Genomic DNA, 16548 nt, shown 5'->3' with positions numbered 1-16548 from the left:
TTTGTGTTTGTATAGACCATTACGCATAAAAAGGCATTAATGGGAACATTAAAGAAGGTTCTTTAAAAAAGTAACAAAAAAGTTACTTTCAATAGTAACGCATTACTTTTTGGTGTAAGTAATTAACAAAGTAACAGAGTTACTTTTTGAATGAAGTAACGAGTAACTGTAACTAGTTACTATTTTTTAGTAACGAGCACAACACTATGTATATATATATATATATATATATATATATATATATATATATATATATATATATATATATATATATATATATATATATATATATATATATACAGTGAGGAAAATAAGTATTTGAACACCCTGCTATTTTGCAAGTTCTCCCACTTAGAAATCATGGAGGGGTCTGAAATTGTCATCGTTGATTTGATTTTTAAACTATTTATTTGTATGATACAGCTGCAAATAAGTATTTGAACACCTGTCTATCAGCTAGAATTCTGACCCTCAAAGACCTGTTAGTTTGCCTTTAAAATCTCCACCTCCACTACATTTATTATCCTAAATTAGATGCACCTGTTTAGGGTCGTTAGCTGCATAAAGACACCTGTCCACCCCATACAATCAGTAAGAATCCAACTACTAACATTGTCAAGACCAAAGAGCGGTTCACAGACACTAGAAACAAAAATGTAAACCTCCACAAGGCTGGAAAGGGCTACGGGAAAATTGCCAAGCAACTTGGTAAAAAAAGGTCCACTGTTGGAGCAATCATTAGAAAATGGAAGAAGCTAAACATGACTGTCAATCTCCCTCGGACTGGGGCTCCATGCAAGATCTCACCTCGTGGGGTCTCAATGATCCTAAGGAAGGTGAGAAATCAGCCCAGAACTACAGGGGAGGACCTGGTCAATGACCTGAAAAGAGCTGGGACCACCGTTTCCAAGGTTACTGTTGGTAATACACTAAGACGTCATGGTTTGAAATCAGAAGGTTCCCCTGCTTTAACCAGCACATGTCCAGGCACGTCTTAAGTTTGCCAATGACCATTTGGATGATCCAGAGGAGTCATGGGAGAAAGTCATGTGGTCAGATGAGACCAAAATAGAACTTTTGGGTCATAATTCCACTAAACGTGTTTGGAGTAAGAAGAATGCTGAGTACCATCCCAAGAACACCATCCCTACTGTGAAGCATGGGGGTGGTAGCATCATGCTTTGGGGGTGTTTTTCTGCACATGGGACAGGGCGACTGCACTGTATTAAGGAGAGGATGACCGGGGCCATGTATTGCGAGATTTTGGGGAACAACCTCCTTCCCTCAGTTAGAGTATTTAAGATGGGTCGAGGCTGGGTCTTCCAACATGACAATGACCTGAAGCACACAGCCAGGATAACCAAGGAGTGGCTCTTTAAGAAGCATATCAAGGTTCTGGCATGGCCTAGCCAGTCTCCAGACCTAAACCCAATAGAGAATCTTTGGAGGGAGCTCAAACTCCGTGTTTCTCAGCGACAGGCCAGAAACCTGACTGATCTAGAGAAGATCTGTGTGGAGGAGTGGGCCAAAATCCATCCTGCAGTGTGTGCAAACCTGGTGAAAAACTACAGTAAACGTTTGACCTCTGTAATTGCAAACAAAGGCTACTGTACCAAATATTAACATTGACTTTCCCAGGTGTTCAAATACTTATTTGCAGCTGTATCATACAAATAAATAGTTACAAAAATCATACATTGTGTTTTCTGGATTTTTTTTTTTAGATTATGTCTCTCACAGTGGACATGCACCTACGATGACAATTTCAGACCCCTCCATGATTTCTAAGTGGGAGAACTTGCAAAATAGCAGGGTGTTCAAATACTTATTTTCCTCACTGTATATATATATATATATATATATATATATATATATATATATATATATATATATATATATATATATAGTCAGAGAGCGCACTATTCAGAGTTTGCATATCACACACACGCAGATAGCAAACTGCACAAGCTTAAAACCTTTTCATTCCACAATGGCTGACAGTGTAGATGAAATTGATTTACCAGACAGAATTTTCAAGAACAGCTGGACATTGTCAGGAAATGTCAGCCAAAACCAGTTCAAAACAGTTGTTAAGGTTTTTCATGAAACATTTATGCTTTTGGCATTTTCTTTCTTGTAGAATTTGCACAAAAAAACACAGAATTGCCTTCATTACAAATCCTCAGGAAAACCACGATGCCCAGAAGAAAATGCAAATAAATGCATAGAAAACTAGGAGTTAATTTATGAGGTTAGTATTGATGCTTCGGCTAGAGTGCTAGAGACGAGTCTGCATATCTGCAGAAGGTGGAGCAGCTGGTGCTATGATGCAATCAGAACAACTTAGAGCTAAACACGAACAAAACTGTGGAGATGATTGTGGACTTTAGGAAACACCCCTCAACACTACTCCCCCTCACAATATCCAACAGCCCTGTGTCATCTGTGGAGACCTTCAAGTTTCTGAGAGCCACCATTTCCCAATACCTGAAATGGGAGTCCAACATAAACTCCATTCTGAAAAAGGCCCAGCAAAGGATGTACTATCTATGCCAACTGAGGAAGTATGGTCTGCCACAGGAGCTGTTGATACAGTTTTACACTGCAGTCATTGAATCCGTCCTGTACACCTTCATCAGCGTCTGGTTCAGAGCAACGACAAAACAGGACAGGAACAGACTATGAAAAACAGTAAAAAAAAAAGTTACAGTTAGTTATATATCTGTCATATACTGTATATCGTGGTCTTATTTAATCTCTATTGTCTGTATAGTCTTTTATAGTCTATTGTCTTGTCTATAAACTAAATGTATAGTGTTATTAATGCCTGTACTGTTGAGAGTCACCAACAACTGGAACCAAATTCCTTGTGTGTTAACACATTTAGCCAATAAACCTAATTCTGATTTTGAGATGATGCATATGGCACAGTATTGGCTGCAGTAAAAGAAGTTGTTGCATTGTGATAAGTTGAATGTTATACTGTGTTTCTGTATAGCATTGATGGTGTGAAATGAACAGCCTGCCACAGATATCTATCTATCTATCTATCTATCTATCTATCTATCTATCTATCTATCTATCTATCTATCTATCTATCTATCTATCTATCTATCTATCTATCTATCTATCTATCTATCTATCTAACTAACTAACTAACTAACTAACTAACTAACTAACTAATTTTTGTCCGTGGCTCTAGGACAATGGGTATATTGCTTGACTTCGCCCCCTGGTGGAACAATTGAGTCTTTTAGGACTAGTTAAAATTATTATCAATACATACATTCAAAATTCATTTGGACTGTTTTTACCTTAATTCGGCTGGGCATGAATCAACTTTCGGATCGGATATTTAGCATCCATAGGTTTTTCGAGTGCGAAAATGTCGTAATATTAAATTCTGCGATACCGAGGGGGCGATAAAGGGCTCCGCGATGTCACGTGACCGATAAAGACGCCGAAGAAGGGGGAAAGATGGCAGCCTCCGTTTAGTGAAGGGACACAAACACGTTTTGACAGTCGTTGGCTGCATAACAGACATCCGCAAAGACGATGTTTTTAAAACACAGCCTGAAATCAACAGTGGCTGCAGGCCGAGTATGGAGCGTGCTGTCGGGTGCGAGACATGGAGGGGTTCCGGCGGCGGCGGCGCGGCAGCCCGTGTACTGCAGCTCCATACCACAGCGCTGTGCTCACTTCACCTGCAAGACGACCAGAGGTATCACGACCTTCTGTCTCACTGGAACGTCTCTCAGAGAAAAACGTATTGTGATTTAGATTTAGCGTGTGTAATTAATATAAACAGTTTGCTACAAGTCAAGTGTCCATCAGTGGACAGATGATGACCTTAAAATGATAAAACTATAATGAATAGACATTAGGTGGCACCCACATGAGTATTAATTCCCTCTCATGGTTTCTTCCTCTTACCATCTGATGTAGTTTCTTCTTGCAATTGGAAACCACTGGCTTGCTTATCATATATTATTAATTATTAAACGTATAGAATAATTTATTTATTTAAAATAGGTTTGTAATGGGTTTATTGCTGTAAAGCTGCCTAGAGACAATATACATTTGTCTTTTGTTTATAAAAAGAAAAGAAAAAGTACTTGGGTTGAGCTAATTACAGTACGTTAGACTGATACAGTACCTTTATCTACCACTACGGGGTGCTCAAGTCAAGAGAATATTTTAATCTCATTCTTCTATAGGACTCTTTGAGTTTCTTCATGTATTTAGTACAAGACAAGTAGCACGATATAGACACAAACCAGAATCAAAAGTGCAATGAGATCAAGCTTGATTTTAATTTATTTTACACAGGGTTTCATTTGACCTGATGTAGTATTTCAACCAGTTTGAAATTGACACCTTACATTTTAAATACATTCTTTTGTATAATTATTTTGATTATACTGAAAGTTTTTCCTATATTGGGAGCTGTGGTGTGGATGTAAGTAATATCCCTTATCAGGTGGACATTATGTTGGTTTTGGCTGGTCATTCATGGTTAACTAGCTGTGAGGATCTTGGTGAGAGGTTAATTCTTAATATAGCAGAATCATCATTTATTGTTGTTGTTTTTTTTTTAATTACAGGTTTAAAACTATTGGAATAAAAAGGCCATTTCAGGTTCTTTTTGCTGTAGAATGTAGACATCTGTGTATAAGAGCAAAACATAAATACAAGGTGTATATATATTTCAAATATTTATTAGGAATTTCCTTGTATAGATTTACCAGTTCAGTAGTTTCAAAAGGGGACTGGAAGTCATGCCATTGTCAGTGTGGTTAATAATGACATTTCCTATGCTCTTGGTATGATATAATGTGTATATTAACGTATTAAAATTGTGCATATTTCCAGGAAAACTCCCCAACCCATATTTATAAACTCACACCAGGAGCTTGTCTTGATTGAAGTGGAAATGTGCAGGAGGTCTTTTTCAGTCATCAATCCATGAAATATGTGTGCCATAATGAATAACTTCATGCTCCATGCCATATATTTTTGATCTATTTGTCAGATATTGCTGAATCATTTTAGATAGAAGCATAGTTCATTAAATGTAGCAGATAAGACCTTAATTTCAAGCAGTGCTTTAGCATTGTGAGATGTAGGGCTGAAATGATTCCTCAGGTAACTCGAATACAAAAAATCCTCGAGGCAAATTATTTGTTTAGTCCGTTTAATGACACACGGAGCACTGTGTTTCCGCACGGACCATTATTGCTCACCCGCTAAACTCTGGAGCACTCTGGACAGGTACGGAGAGAAAACGGTGAGGGGCAAGGAGAAGATTTATATGGAAGCTCGTTTCTGCCACATTAAAATAAAAGTTTGCCTAATTCCGACTTTTTAATTTTTTTGCAATTCCGACTTTTTTTTAGCCAGTCAGGCAGCGTCACCACTCTGTAGCGCCAGAAAGCTTTATACATTCAAAATGTAATGGGCTAATATCAAAAGAATCGCATGGTATAAAACTAAGCCTCTGATCCCTGGAGAGAACTCTGTCTAACAACCAGCTCTGGAGGAGACGCAACAGAGCTGATTGTTGACACATGAAGCAGCGGAGCCTCGTTCATACACCAACAGCTTCAAACTTCAGGCCCACAACATGGTTACCGGTTGATGCATCAGAAATGTCGGCTGTTTACAAGAAAAAAAAGTCTGAAGTTGCGAGGAAAAAGTCAGAATTGCGAAAGAAAAGAATTGGGAAAACTTTTTTTTTTTTTATGTGGAGGAAACAGGCTTTCATAGGATTCAGGCCAAAGAAAAGAAAGTTTCCAAAGTTTGGGATCATTTTATACTAAAACATAAAGAAAACACTGTACAGTTCATTTTTTTTTTTTTTTTTTTTTAGTAATCTAGTAAAATAAATGTTTATATATTTATTTATGATTTTTGTTTATATATTTGTAGTAGCATTTTTGGTGTTATATGGCAATTAAATGCACTAAACGAGTTTAGTTTAGTTTAGAGATTCTTGTGTGCAATTTCAGCAATAAAATTCTATTTTTTTCTAAAAAGAAAACGAATTACTTATTAATTTCAAGAGACCCATCTTATTTTCTCTTGTATATTTAGTATTTCTTTTTAATAAAGAAAAAGTACTTCTTATCCGATTACTTAATTGATCTTTGGAATAATCGGTAGAATACTTGACTACTATAATAAACGATAGCAACCATCCTAGTGAGATGCGAGCTGTTGTATGCTTTACAGTTGCAGGCATTACACAACGTTGAGAAAATACTTCAGGGTGTTACATTATTTTATCCTGTATGTACCCAATAGTTAGCTGCAACCATGGACAGGATTACACAAATACACAACGACGTGCCGTGAATGCAAAATGTAATGTATAAATAAATGGGAAATTGGAAAAAAGGGCAAAATTCTAAACTTTTAGTCTTTGTTTGTCTTTGGGTTTTTGATCACCTTCTTGATAAAGGCATTTCTTGTCTATTTTGCCAGCTCTAGTAAGAATCCTGGTGGTTTCAAACATCTTCACAATGATTGAAAATGATTGAAATCTCTAAGCTTAAAATTATTATTATTTTTTTTTTATTTTGGTCATGGACATCATGGTTTCATTTTTGGTCTGACATTCACTTATACAAACAGTCGCTTACCTTTCTATGTAATGTCAAATAATCTGAATTAGCCTTCAGTCAAGTTCTAGAGAAATCTGTAGATAATCAAAGTAAACCGGATGCATCCAGACTTAATTTGGTAAGAGAACAGGGGCAAATCTAACAGATTAGAATCTACAGATTATTAGCGTTTCATGCCAGAATATGACTCGTCTCAACAGCTTCGTTCATTTATGCATTTTTATCTTTTAGTTTAGTAAATGCAATAAGCAAATATTTGTACTAAACATCAGCTCAGTATACATATGTAGATTATGTATTGCCACTGCGATCACACAATTAGTTTTCTAAGGCTATAACCACAATTTCAAGAGATTAAAATTAGAATTTTTAATTTGAACTAATTCCTCAGAGCAACAAGGCTTCCAGCAGAAATACTGAGCTGACCGGCATTAAATATTTTAGTTTAGTATTTCACTTAAATGAGGAATGTATAATGATTCTTGGTTACGCCACATATTAAATTGTTCTTTGTCGGCTGTTAATTCAACATCTGGTCATTACAGTTTTATACTATTAAAGTTTGGACACAAAGCACATCTCTTTTTTTTGTTTTTGTTCCACCCAGCTTCCATTTCTGTTTATGCCTTATGACTCAGTTATCCACATAGGTAACAATTTTCTCATTTATACAACTGAGCATTTGAGGGCTGATGGCCATGCTCAGAGTCCCAGGAAGCAGTTTGGTCATTCTGGAATTTAAACTCATGACCTTTCTATCAGATGTCTTAACCACTGAGTTAACACTTCCCAGTAAGTTAGTTTTGAATATACTGTTTCAGATTTAGTTCCTTTTTTTTTGTTTTTAATCATCTGCACACTTCTGGGAAGGATTTACATATGGAACTTTTGGGTATGATTTATGAGATTGTAGCTTTTGGCGATTTATATATATTTTTTATTAGTGGAACTGTACATGGCCACTTAGCTCGGTTGTGGATATAACACTGTTCTTCATCCAAGTTTAAAAACCTGCTTATGTAAATCTATGCTGACTATTATGGTGGCTGACCTGAAGATTTCTATGTGGGAGAAGCACAAACATTTCCCCAATTTTAGCTGTAGTGATTTAATTAAGGTGAAAGACTAAGAGTAAAAAGAGGTGTTCAATATTTTTGCTATTTATATACTTTATCAAGTGTAGAAGATAGTGATATAAATACCTATGTTGTTTTATATGTTTGGGGTGTTAAACTATAATAATGCACAGTTCTCAAACAATATGTACAATATTCATATGCACAAACATTTATATTTGACTAATAAACAAGCTAGACTGTGGTGACATGAGAAACTTTTATAAGCGGGTGTGTGGAAAGGATGTGGGCTACCAAGTCACTTCCACCAGCCATCCTACCCCCACCCGCATTTGAGCTGTTTTCTTATAGTGACATTTCTGACTGTGTTCTCAGCTCTGGTTTTAATGCAGTATTTTCAGATTACTTCTCAGCTTAGTTGGCTTAGTGTTGGCCGATTGGCATTTTGACAAAATTTGCTTATAGCGATATCACTGCTGATTAGAACACAGTCATCATTTGACACGCACAAGCAGCATCACAGGTTTTTTCTCCTACTTTTTTAGCAACAACATAAATTATATGTAAGATGTTTTCCATTTATTTCAGGTAATGAACCCCTCAAAATCCAGCCAGTAAGACAGTATGCCCGAGCTGTACAAAAAAAGCCAGGTAAGGCTGTGTAAATAAGGTGAAAGATCGATCAGGGCTTGTTAAAATTTATGAAACAGTAGAGCAAATATTTAGGCTCAAGAATTAAATAATTATTTTTTTTTTTGTTAGCTTTTCTTGACATTTTAGTAGGTATGTAATACTTTTTGTATATTTGATATGGTTAAGAGTAGTGACCGTGTGCACCTTCAATCTTACCTTTTTCTGGAAAATGTGACTAAATGATTGAAGCAGTTATGCACTGTATGTGTACCACATCAGGTTTCTCTTTTTTAATCAAATATTTAAATTGCATTAAAAACCAAACAATTCCAGCAAATTAAGACAATCTATTTGGACACATCCTACTTTGCTACTCCTTTCATTTGTTCTCGAAAGGTAAATGGCTTGATGCAATGCTCCATTCTGTATCTGATAGCACCTACCATAGTTGTATAATCTGCTGACAAACTGTTCTCTTATCTGAAATCTTTTTTTTTTTTTTTTTTTTTTTTTTTTTTTTTCTTTTCTTTTCTTTCTTCCATAAACTCAGCAATAGGGGTTGAGTTTGGGTCCACTGAAGATTGCTTGTCTTTACAAACCCTACAGTAAATATGGAGAAGCTATATTTGTATATAGTCTTCTTCCTTTGTACTTTTATTGGCTCATAATGCAGGTGTGGTTGATTATGGTCTCTGAGACCCATCTATTAGCTGCAAGGTCTGCTTGGATTGAAAAAGTCAGATTATTTTTTACAGTAATCTTTAAAGGTTTTTCAACATACCAACTTTAAACTTTAATATATTAATATGCTGCATATCATTTGCAAATAGCTTTGAATGTAAAAAATTGTGCTTGTGTTGTTTCAATATTTCTGTCTCAAAACAGAATTTCAAAGTCAACTACAAGACCTTCCATCGTCAGTGCTGAAATTTGAATATGCTTCTGTTCCTCTGGCTCACACGTACGTTTCCTATTTACAGTTGTCCACCTTGGCATTAATTGGCTTATGTGCATTCTTTAATAGGCCACAACTTTCTTTTGTTTTTTTTTATTACCATCTCAGCAGTGTCTTTTAAAACAGATTTTGCAGGCCTTGCTGAATGTTTGGTTTACTGTATATAAAGGATAAACTACTTTAAATTACGAAGAAAAATCTTTGAGATTCATTGTGGAGAGACACTGCTTGACAGCTTGAGCATTAATAAAGATTATTGGGCAAATAGTTCACAAAAAACAGCTAAATATGGTTAAAGAAACATGACACAAAAGGTTGAACATTGTTTAATTGTTTTTATTGGCACAGCCTTCAGGTTGTTTAAAATGAAGGCAAATCAGTCATATTTTTAATTAAAATTATATTATTATATTACTGTTAGTTTCTGATAATGTTCTCGGGGTAAAAATGATCACAGAAATAACTTATAAAGAAATAATAATAATACTTGATATGTTCATTTAGGGTTTTGAATAACAACTCAAATGTAATCTGGCTTATTATTATTATTATTATTATTATTATTATTATTATTAAAAATTGATTATTCTTAAATAGATGCCAGCACATCTTTAGCACTTTAATGGCAGCTGTGTGTTACTGTCAAATATTAATAATTTGTTTTGAATACACTATATGGACAAAAGTATTGGGACACCTGACTTTTTCCATCTATATGTGGTTCTTCCCCAAACTGTTACCACAGAATTTGAGACACACAATTGTACAGGATGACTTTAGATGCAGTAGCATAAGTTCGACCCAGGACATCCAAACCTGTTCCAGCATGACAATGCTCCTATGCACAAAGCCAGCTCCATGAAGATGTTTTACATGAGTTGGAGTAGAAGATTTTGATTGGCCTGCTATAGACCTCTGACCTCTCCCCTCCTGAACACCATTGGGATGAATTAGGACAGTGACTGCACCACAGGCCTCTTCACCATACTTCAGTACCTGACTTTACTAAAGCTCTTGTGCTGAATGAACACACATCTCCACAACCATTCCAGTACTCAGTGGATCATCTTCCAAGAATAGTGGAGGGTAACACAGCAAATCGTCTAAATGTAGCATGGTATCTTTAAAAAAAAAAAAAAAAAAAAAAAAAAAACATATAATTCATATGAAAACATATCTATCTTGTGGTCAGGTGTCCAAAAACATTTGTCCATATAGTGGAAGTAGAAGTCTTTTTTTTATTTTTATATATATATATATATATTCTAGTTTTCATCATCATTAAATAAAAATAAAAAAATCATAATTTTCGTTTTGTGATTTCAGGGTTGACGGTGTGGTGAAGAAACTCCTTTCATTGGAGCTTGCAAGTCATGTATGACACTGATTTCAGCATCTTTCTGTGTTTATAATTTTTTTTATTATTATTATTATTATTTATCTTACTATACACTTTATATGGGATATTGTTAGCTGCAATGGTCCAACATTTTCAGCTCTTTATAACATTATATCACATCACATGATTAAAACTTAAACCTAACGCCTCTTCATCCAGAGTGAAAGACTGCGCCTGAAACAGGAACAGCTGATTGCAAAGGTCCAGAGACATGAAAATGACCGAAACTCAACCGAGGTTGGGGGTAGGTTCCCCTTTTTTTTCTTCAATCCCAATAAGATTAACAGTGCTTTCATCATCTGTATTTCCACTTGCCTCTGACTTGCAATTTCCTTGATGTCGTTGTGATGGACTTTTCTTGCTTGCTTTAGTGGCCGTATTGACCGCACGAATACGTAACTTTCAGGAGCATTTGCAGAAGCACCCTAAGGTATGTGACGGAGAAGAAGTGCACTCATTCTGCTGTGCATCATGGAAGTTGTGACAGCACTTCACTTCACACTCTACCTTGATTGCAGCCTCAGTGAGAAACAGGATATCCTGTGCTCACTTTGAGCATAGAATACATTTCACAGTGCATGTATGAATGTGAAAGTCAACTCAGTAAATAAACATTCGAAATAAAAAAAATTAGTTGCAAATTGATAAAATACATGCACATTAATTACCCAAAAACTATTGCTGAAATTGCCATCTGGGGTGTAATTATGAATTATTAGACAAAATCTATAAATAACTATTAATATAATTACACAAAATCTCTTTGCTGTGCATGATTGCTGTGTATGAAATACACAAAATGTCAGGAAAAGTGCCAATATTTCTGAAGCTGACTGTCTACATTAATTGAGTTTATTGTAGTTTTGTTTACAAATTATAAAATGAATGAATAATGCTTTAAATAATGATGAAATAATGCTTGTTGCTGCATCACAGCTTTTTTCTTTGTTCTTCTATTTTATATCAGGACAAAGCTAACAAGAGGTGGATGCTGATGTGCATTGACCGCAGAAAGAAATTGCTCAAATACTTGAGAAGTTCACGATACGATGCTTTTGAGAAGGTCTGCACAGAGCTGGGGATCACATACACCTTCCCTCCGGAGTACTACAGACGGGCAACCCGGCGCTGGCTGGCTAAGAAGGCCCTCTGCATCAAGGTATCGCAGTGATCTAGGAAACAAATCTCTAAATAACTCCTGATTCTTGGAACTGTCACAACCATACCACTGATCATTTTTGCACCAGTCTCTGCACTTGTTAATTTTACCCTTATCTTTTTATTTCTATATCTGTGCTTTTTTTCTTAGGTCTTCAAAGAGGTCCAGAAACAAAAGGAAGAGAAGAGACTTGCTCTTGATCAGAAGAAGGCAAAGAGTGCAAGCTCTAGCTCTACAGAAACAAAGGGGACTCCAGTATAATAAGATCCACCTAAAAAATATATATGATTATACTGTAACATCATTCAGCATAACCACAACTAATAAAACACCTCACACCTTTTATTCTGAATCTGTTCTTTATTTGTTTTACTTTATGATGAACATTTAATAAAATCTTGTCTTGTAAAAGTTGTCCATCTATCGAGTATTAAATACATAGTTTTGTGCTGTTTCATGATGCTTCTATGCATTGGATTACATCAGAGGTTGTTTAATTTATATATATATATATATATAATATATATATATATAATGCATATCAGACTGACTAATAAAAGTTTGAGGCAAAGATCAAAGCCAGCTGCAGCTTGATGCATTTGTGGTTGTGGTTAGATTTCTGCAGCTTTGCTGTGCTCTGTTTATTTTAATTTAGCTAATTATAAAAGTGAATTGCAGTCCAATGTAGGAGCTCAGTGTGTTCATTAATTTAGGTTAGAGTATGCGTTTATTGTTCAATCAGGAGTTTAGTCACATGGTCTCCTGTTCTGGTTGAATACTGTGTTCTCCTGTGATCTAGTCACTGATGTTTGTTGAGAGCTTCGGAAACATCGCAGGCGTGGTGGTGTCACAACTTCCTTTTGTGCTCAAAGATTCAGATCGAGAGGCTCGAGAGTAGCAGACGAGGTAAATGTCTTCACTTCACGTTACTTTTTAAAAAAATGTTAAACATATTCTTATTTATAGTGCTTTGCTGTTTTGAGTTTTCTTAGACTGTAGTGAACACATTTTTTAATGTACAGTTTACAGAGTTTATGTGAATATTTTAGATTAAATCTGAATGTATTAGATATACATTATTGCTTATAGAAAAACTCTGTGTCTATTTCAGTATTTTTTTTAGAATATTTTGACCAAATTTTAAAACAAGCTATTAATATATACACTCGAAACGAGGAAGAAAGCAGTTATGGTTTTGTAATCTGGTAGTAGGCAGGTTACATTTAAACAGACTTAATTAAATCCACTAACATCTTGCTACCCTGAGTTTATAAAAAAAAAAAAAAACATTGAAATTTATCAGAATTTACTCATATTGTAAAAGTATTGGTCTTTTTAAAAAATAAATAATGGAAGGGAAATCATGTGCTACATTTCACACCAAACTTAAGAAATTGTACAGCACTTACTTTTCATTCTTGATATCATTTTGCTGTATATCTCTGGAATTTAAACAACACTATATACTAATCCATTACTTTTGCTTTATGTATGAATTTTGTGAGTTCATTGACTGCTAAAACCCCGTTTATCCAGTACTTCCTATAATATTTTTTTTTTCATTTTACATGTAGAGCACTTCAGTTCATTGACATGTCAAACCCAGTCATTACTCATCAGCCGGGTGCCTCCTACGGCACCAACGTACAAACGGGAGATTGGAGCACAGGCCTCTGCTCGTGCTGTAGTGACCTGTTTGTCTGTGAGTACCTGCACTACTGATTACTCAAACTTAAGTTTATGTCCTAAAATGTGTTCTTACATTTACATTTAGATGTATGGCTTTTGGCAACCTTTAGATTTATGGCCTCCTGTTTCTAGCAACTTAAGGAAATACCTATAAAAGCCTATAAAGTCACTATAAACAATGCACAATCAATTCACCCGGAAACCAATTCACGCGGGCATTGCCAAAAAATAGTATTAGATTAGAAATTTTGTTGAGATAATATAGTTAGAAAAGTTTAAAAGGAAATTATTTATTTATTTCTTGAAGTTGAAATTAATAACAAATAAAGGATGCAAATACCAAACCCCAAAGTTGACCATCTCTCATTATACAGAAATGGAAAATTATTTCAACATAGAGTGTAGTGGAATAGTCCTTTTTTTTACTTTCTCCAACATTGTTTAAAAGTATCTGAAGATAGCAGGCATATACTGGGAAAACATTACAGAACATTTTTAACATTGATGTTCAAAATTATGCTTAAGAAATATATTTATAGTGCTGTTTAGTTGTGAAGTTGAACTTAAAAAGAATTACTGCTTAATTGTTGTTTAATCTTTTTAACTCGAATAAGCATATTTGTGTAGAAAGTTCACACAGATGTTTGCTGTGTTTGTTACTATCAGTCATACTGGACTGCAGTGAAATTATTGTGTCCATGATGATCGAGAAGTAAGAATATGATTTACATGTGATCTATCTAAAAAAACAGACCTAAGTGAATGGTAACAGTTTGGAAAGGATTAAACATAAAGACGGTCATTCACTACTACAGAACTGAACGGAGTTACCACTTCCCATTTCTATTCATACCTGTCTGTTGTCAGCATTGTTGCTAAATAAAGTTGTATATGTAATTAACACCCCCCCCCCCCCATCCCTTACTTTTTAGGTGCCATTGGTTGCATCTGTCCGATTGCACTGAGCTGCTATACAGCAAACAAATATGGTGAGAATGCATGTCTAGCATGTGTTCCAGGAGGCATGGCAGCTATGAGGACACACATGAGACTGACCTATGGCATTCAAGTGAGTGTTCTAGAACAAGAAATGTCTTAACCAGAGACTATTAGAGTTTGTTCATAAATTAATAATACAATTTGATTTCATCTACTAAATTATTATTAATTATTATTAATCTTTTTTACAGGGTACAATATGCAATGACGCCCTGATGACCTGCTGCTGTGGAATATTTGAGACATGTCGAATGGCCAGAGAAATTCGTGTTAGAAATGGAGAGGCCTAATTAAGTATTAATACTGTAAATGTGCTTTGTAGCAGAGAACCCCCATCACTGCAAGCTTGATTTTATAAAAAATAAAAAGTTTAATTGAAAAACATCAATGGTAAATGGCCTGTGGCCTTCAAAATTTAATAGTCTGTGGCCTTAAAATTTAATAGTCTTTGTTAAATTTTAGCATTAGCAGAGGTTAGTCACATTAATGGTTCATGTTTAAATGACGTGAATTTTACTTCCTCTATTAAGATTGATGTCTATGATACTGATAATTAAATTGATACATTTCTTTAGTATTTGACTAATTTTATTTTTCAGTTAGTAGATTAGATTATAAATGCAGAGGTCACTGGGACCACATAGAGTGGAATTGTAATATAATCTTTAAATAAATTTGATTTTTCACCTTTGGGGGAAACCATAATTAAAAAAATAAATACCAGGATTTATATATTTATATATATATATATATATATATATATATATATATATATATATATATATATATATATATATATATATATATATATATATATATATATATTACACACACACACACACACACACACACACACACACATATAATGTCATAAAATGTTTAATGGTTAATTTGATTGAGTATTCTTTAATATATGTCCATTTCAGAATTAGCGTATAACTTTCTGATCGTATTTGATGCACATGTCTCAATAAATATAATAAAAATGAAAAATAGTAATTTTTTAAGCATATATTCAAATAAGACTTTTAAAGTACGCTCAGTTTCATCATGCCATGCCACAGTATACCAGGAAACATTACCATGATATGACAAACCTCAATCAAGATCTCCGATAGATGCCAGATAGGTCTCAAAAAAGTATACATTATTCCCTGACGCATCAGGATCCAGTAATATTGGGTAAATTTTTTGAAATATATTCATCAATTCTCCAAAAGCCTATATAAGATAGCTTTTATCTTTTAACACCCAAAAATAATGATGATGTTAGAGGGTTATGGTACAGCTCCACAATAAACTAAACAGCAATGTGCAAGGCAGGACAACACATCTAAGGTAATAGGGAAACTACAAGTACGCTTCTTTATAAACTATTATTTTACGATCACATGCATCCAGAATAATACGTTGATAAAGTCAGAGAAGTGCAAATTTAGCAAAAGAATATGTAAATGTTGCAGTAGTACAAACAAGTCGCTGTAGTAGTAATTGAAGTGGATGTGCTGTAAATGCTATCTAGTAGTAACACTTGACATTAGGAATAGAGAGTTGATACAGGGATAAAGTATAGTCTATGCAAACGTTACAGCAATTGAGACGGAAAGATTTGCAGCAGCAGCAGCTTAAGAGCAGTTATGAGTTGATTTGAGTTGATCTGAGTAAGCAGAAGGAATGAGGGACTGGAAGGCTTGTCAAATGGAAAATGGAAAAGGGCATTTTTTTGTAGCTATTTTCTGGACTCGTTTAAAAATACCATCACATTCGATTATTAGTTTAAGCTTTGTGCATATTCCATTCCATAGATTGTCAGTTTTCTGGTTTATTTAGAGTTGTTAACATATGTAAAGTTGATACAGAGAAAACAAGGTCCTAAATGTCCCTCACCATAACTGCATTGTATTTTCTCACTCTTAATTCAGCCCAGATACAACCTGTGCTACTTTTAAGGTATGGTAAAGTAAGTTAGGAGAATTCTGTACGACTGTGGTTCTTTAAAGGTTTTGTGTTCTAGT

The 16548-nt window shown here is 34.7% G+C and overlaps 2 protein-coding genes across 2 annotated transcripts; both read left to right on the top strand.

Moving 5' to 3' along the window:
* Nucleotides 1-3441: 3441 nt before the first annotated feature.
* Nucleotides 3442-12260, top strand: mrps15 (mitochondrial ribosomal protein S15). The gene is made up of 8 exons (XM_083558321.1): nt 3442-3721; nt 8288-8350; nt 9218-9293; nt 10614-10662; nt 10846-10930; nt 11058-11116; nt 11654-11845; nt 11996-12260. The coding sequence occupies exons 1-8, from the start codon at nt 3556-3558 to the stop codon at nt 12104-12106; spliced, it is 801 nt and encodes a 266-aa protein (XP_083414447.1). The 5' UTR covers nt 3442-3555; the 3' UTR covers nt 12107-12260.
* Nucleotides 12261-12613: 353 nt separating this feature from the next.
* LOC310732824 (cornifelin-like) lies at nt 12614-14866 on the top strand. Its single transcript, XM_083553506.1, has 4 exons — nt 12614-12751; nt 13420-13547; nt 14467-14603; nt 14725-14866. The coding sequence occupies exons 2-4, from the start codon at nt 13439-13441 to the stop codon at nt 14821-14823; spliced, it is 345 nt and encodes a 114-aa protein (XP_083409632.1). The 5' UTR covers nt 12614-12751; nt 13420-13438; the 3' UTR covers nt 14824-14866.
* The last annotated feature ends 1682 nt before the right edge of the window (nt 14867-16548 follow it).

Source organism: Silurus aristotelis (genome assembly GCF_946808225.1).
Source record: "Silurus aristotelis genome assembly, chromosome: 1".
Taxonomy (NCBI): Eukaryota; Metazoa; Chordata; class Actinopteri; order Siluriformes; family Siluridae; genus Silurus; species Silurus aristotelis.
Note: the sequence above shows the minus strand (reverse complement) of the source record. Positions and strands in the feature narration are given on the sequence as shown.

What these genes read in the sequence shown, in the direction of transcription:
- LOC310732824 (XM_083553506.1), top strand. Translation starts at nt 13,439, where the DNA reads ATGTCAAACCCAGTCATTACTCATCAGCCGGGTGCCTCCTACGGCACC. An exon ending in CTGTAGTGACCTGTTTGTCT is followed by an intron (nt 13,548 to 14,466) that starts GTGAGTACCTGC and finishes CTTACTTTTTAG; the next exon opens with GTGCCATTGGTTGCATCTGT. An exon ending in GACTGACCTATGGCATTCAA is followed by an intron (nt 14,604 to 14,724) that starts GTGAGTGTTCTA and finishes TCTTTTTTACAG; the next exon opens with GGTACAATATGCAATGACGC.
- mrps15 (XM_083558321.1), top strand. Translation starts at nt 3,556, where the DNA reads ATGTTTTTAAAACACAGCCTGAAATCAACAGTGGCTGCAGGCCGAGTA. An exon ending in AGCTGTACAAAAAAAGCCAG is followed by an intron (nt 8,351 to 9,217) that starts GTAAGGCTGTGT and finishes GTCTCAAAACAG; the next exon opens with AATTTCAAAGTCAACTACAA. An exon ending in AGAAGGCCCTCTGCATCAAG is followed by an intron (nt 11,846 to 11,995) that starts GTATCGCAGTGA and finishes TTTTTTTCTTAG; the next exon opens with GTCTTCAAAGAGGTCCAGAA.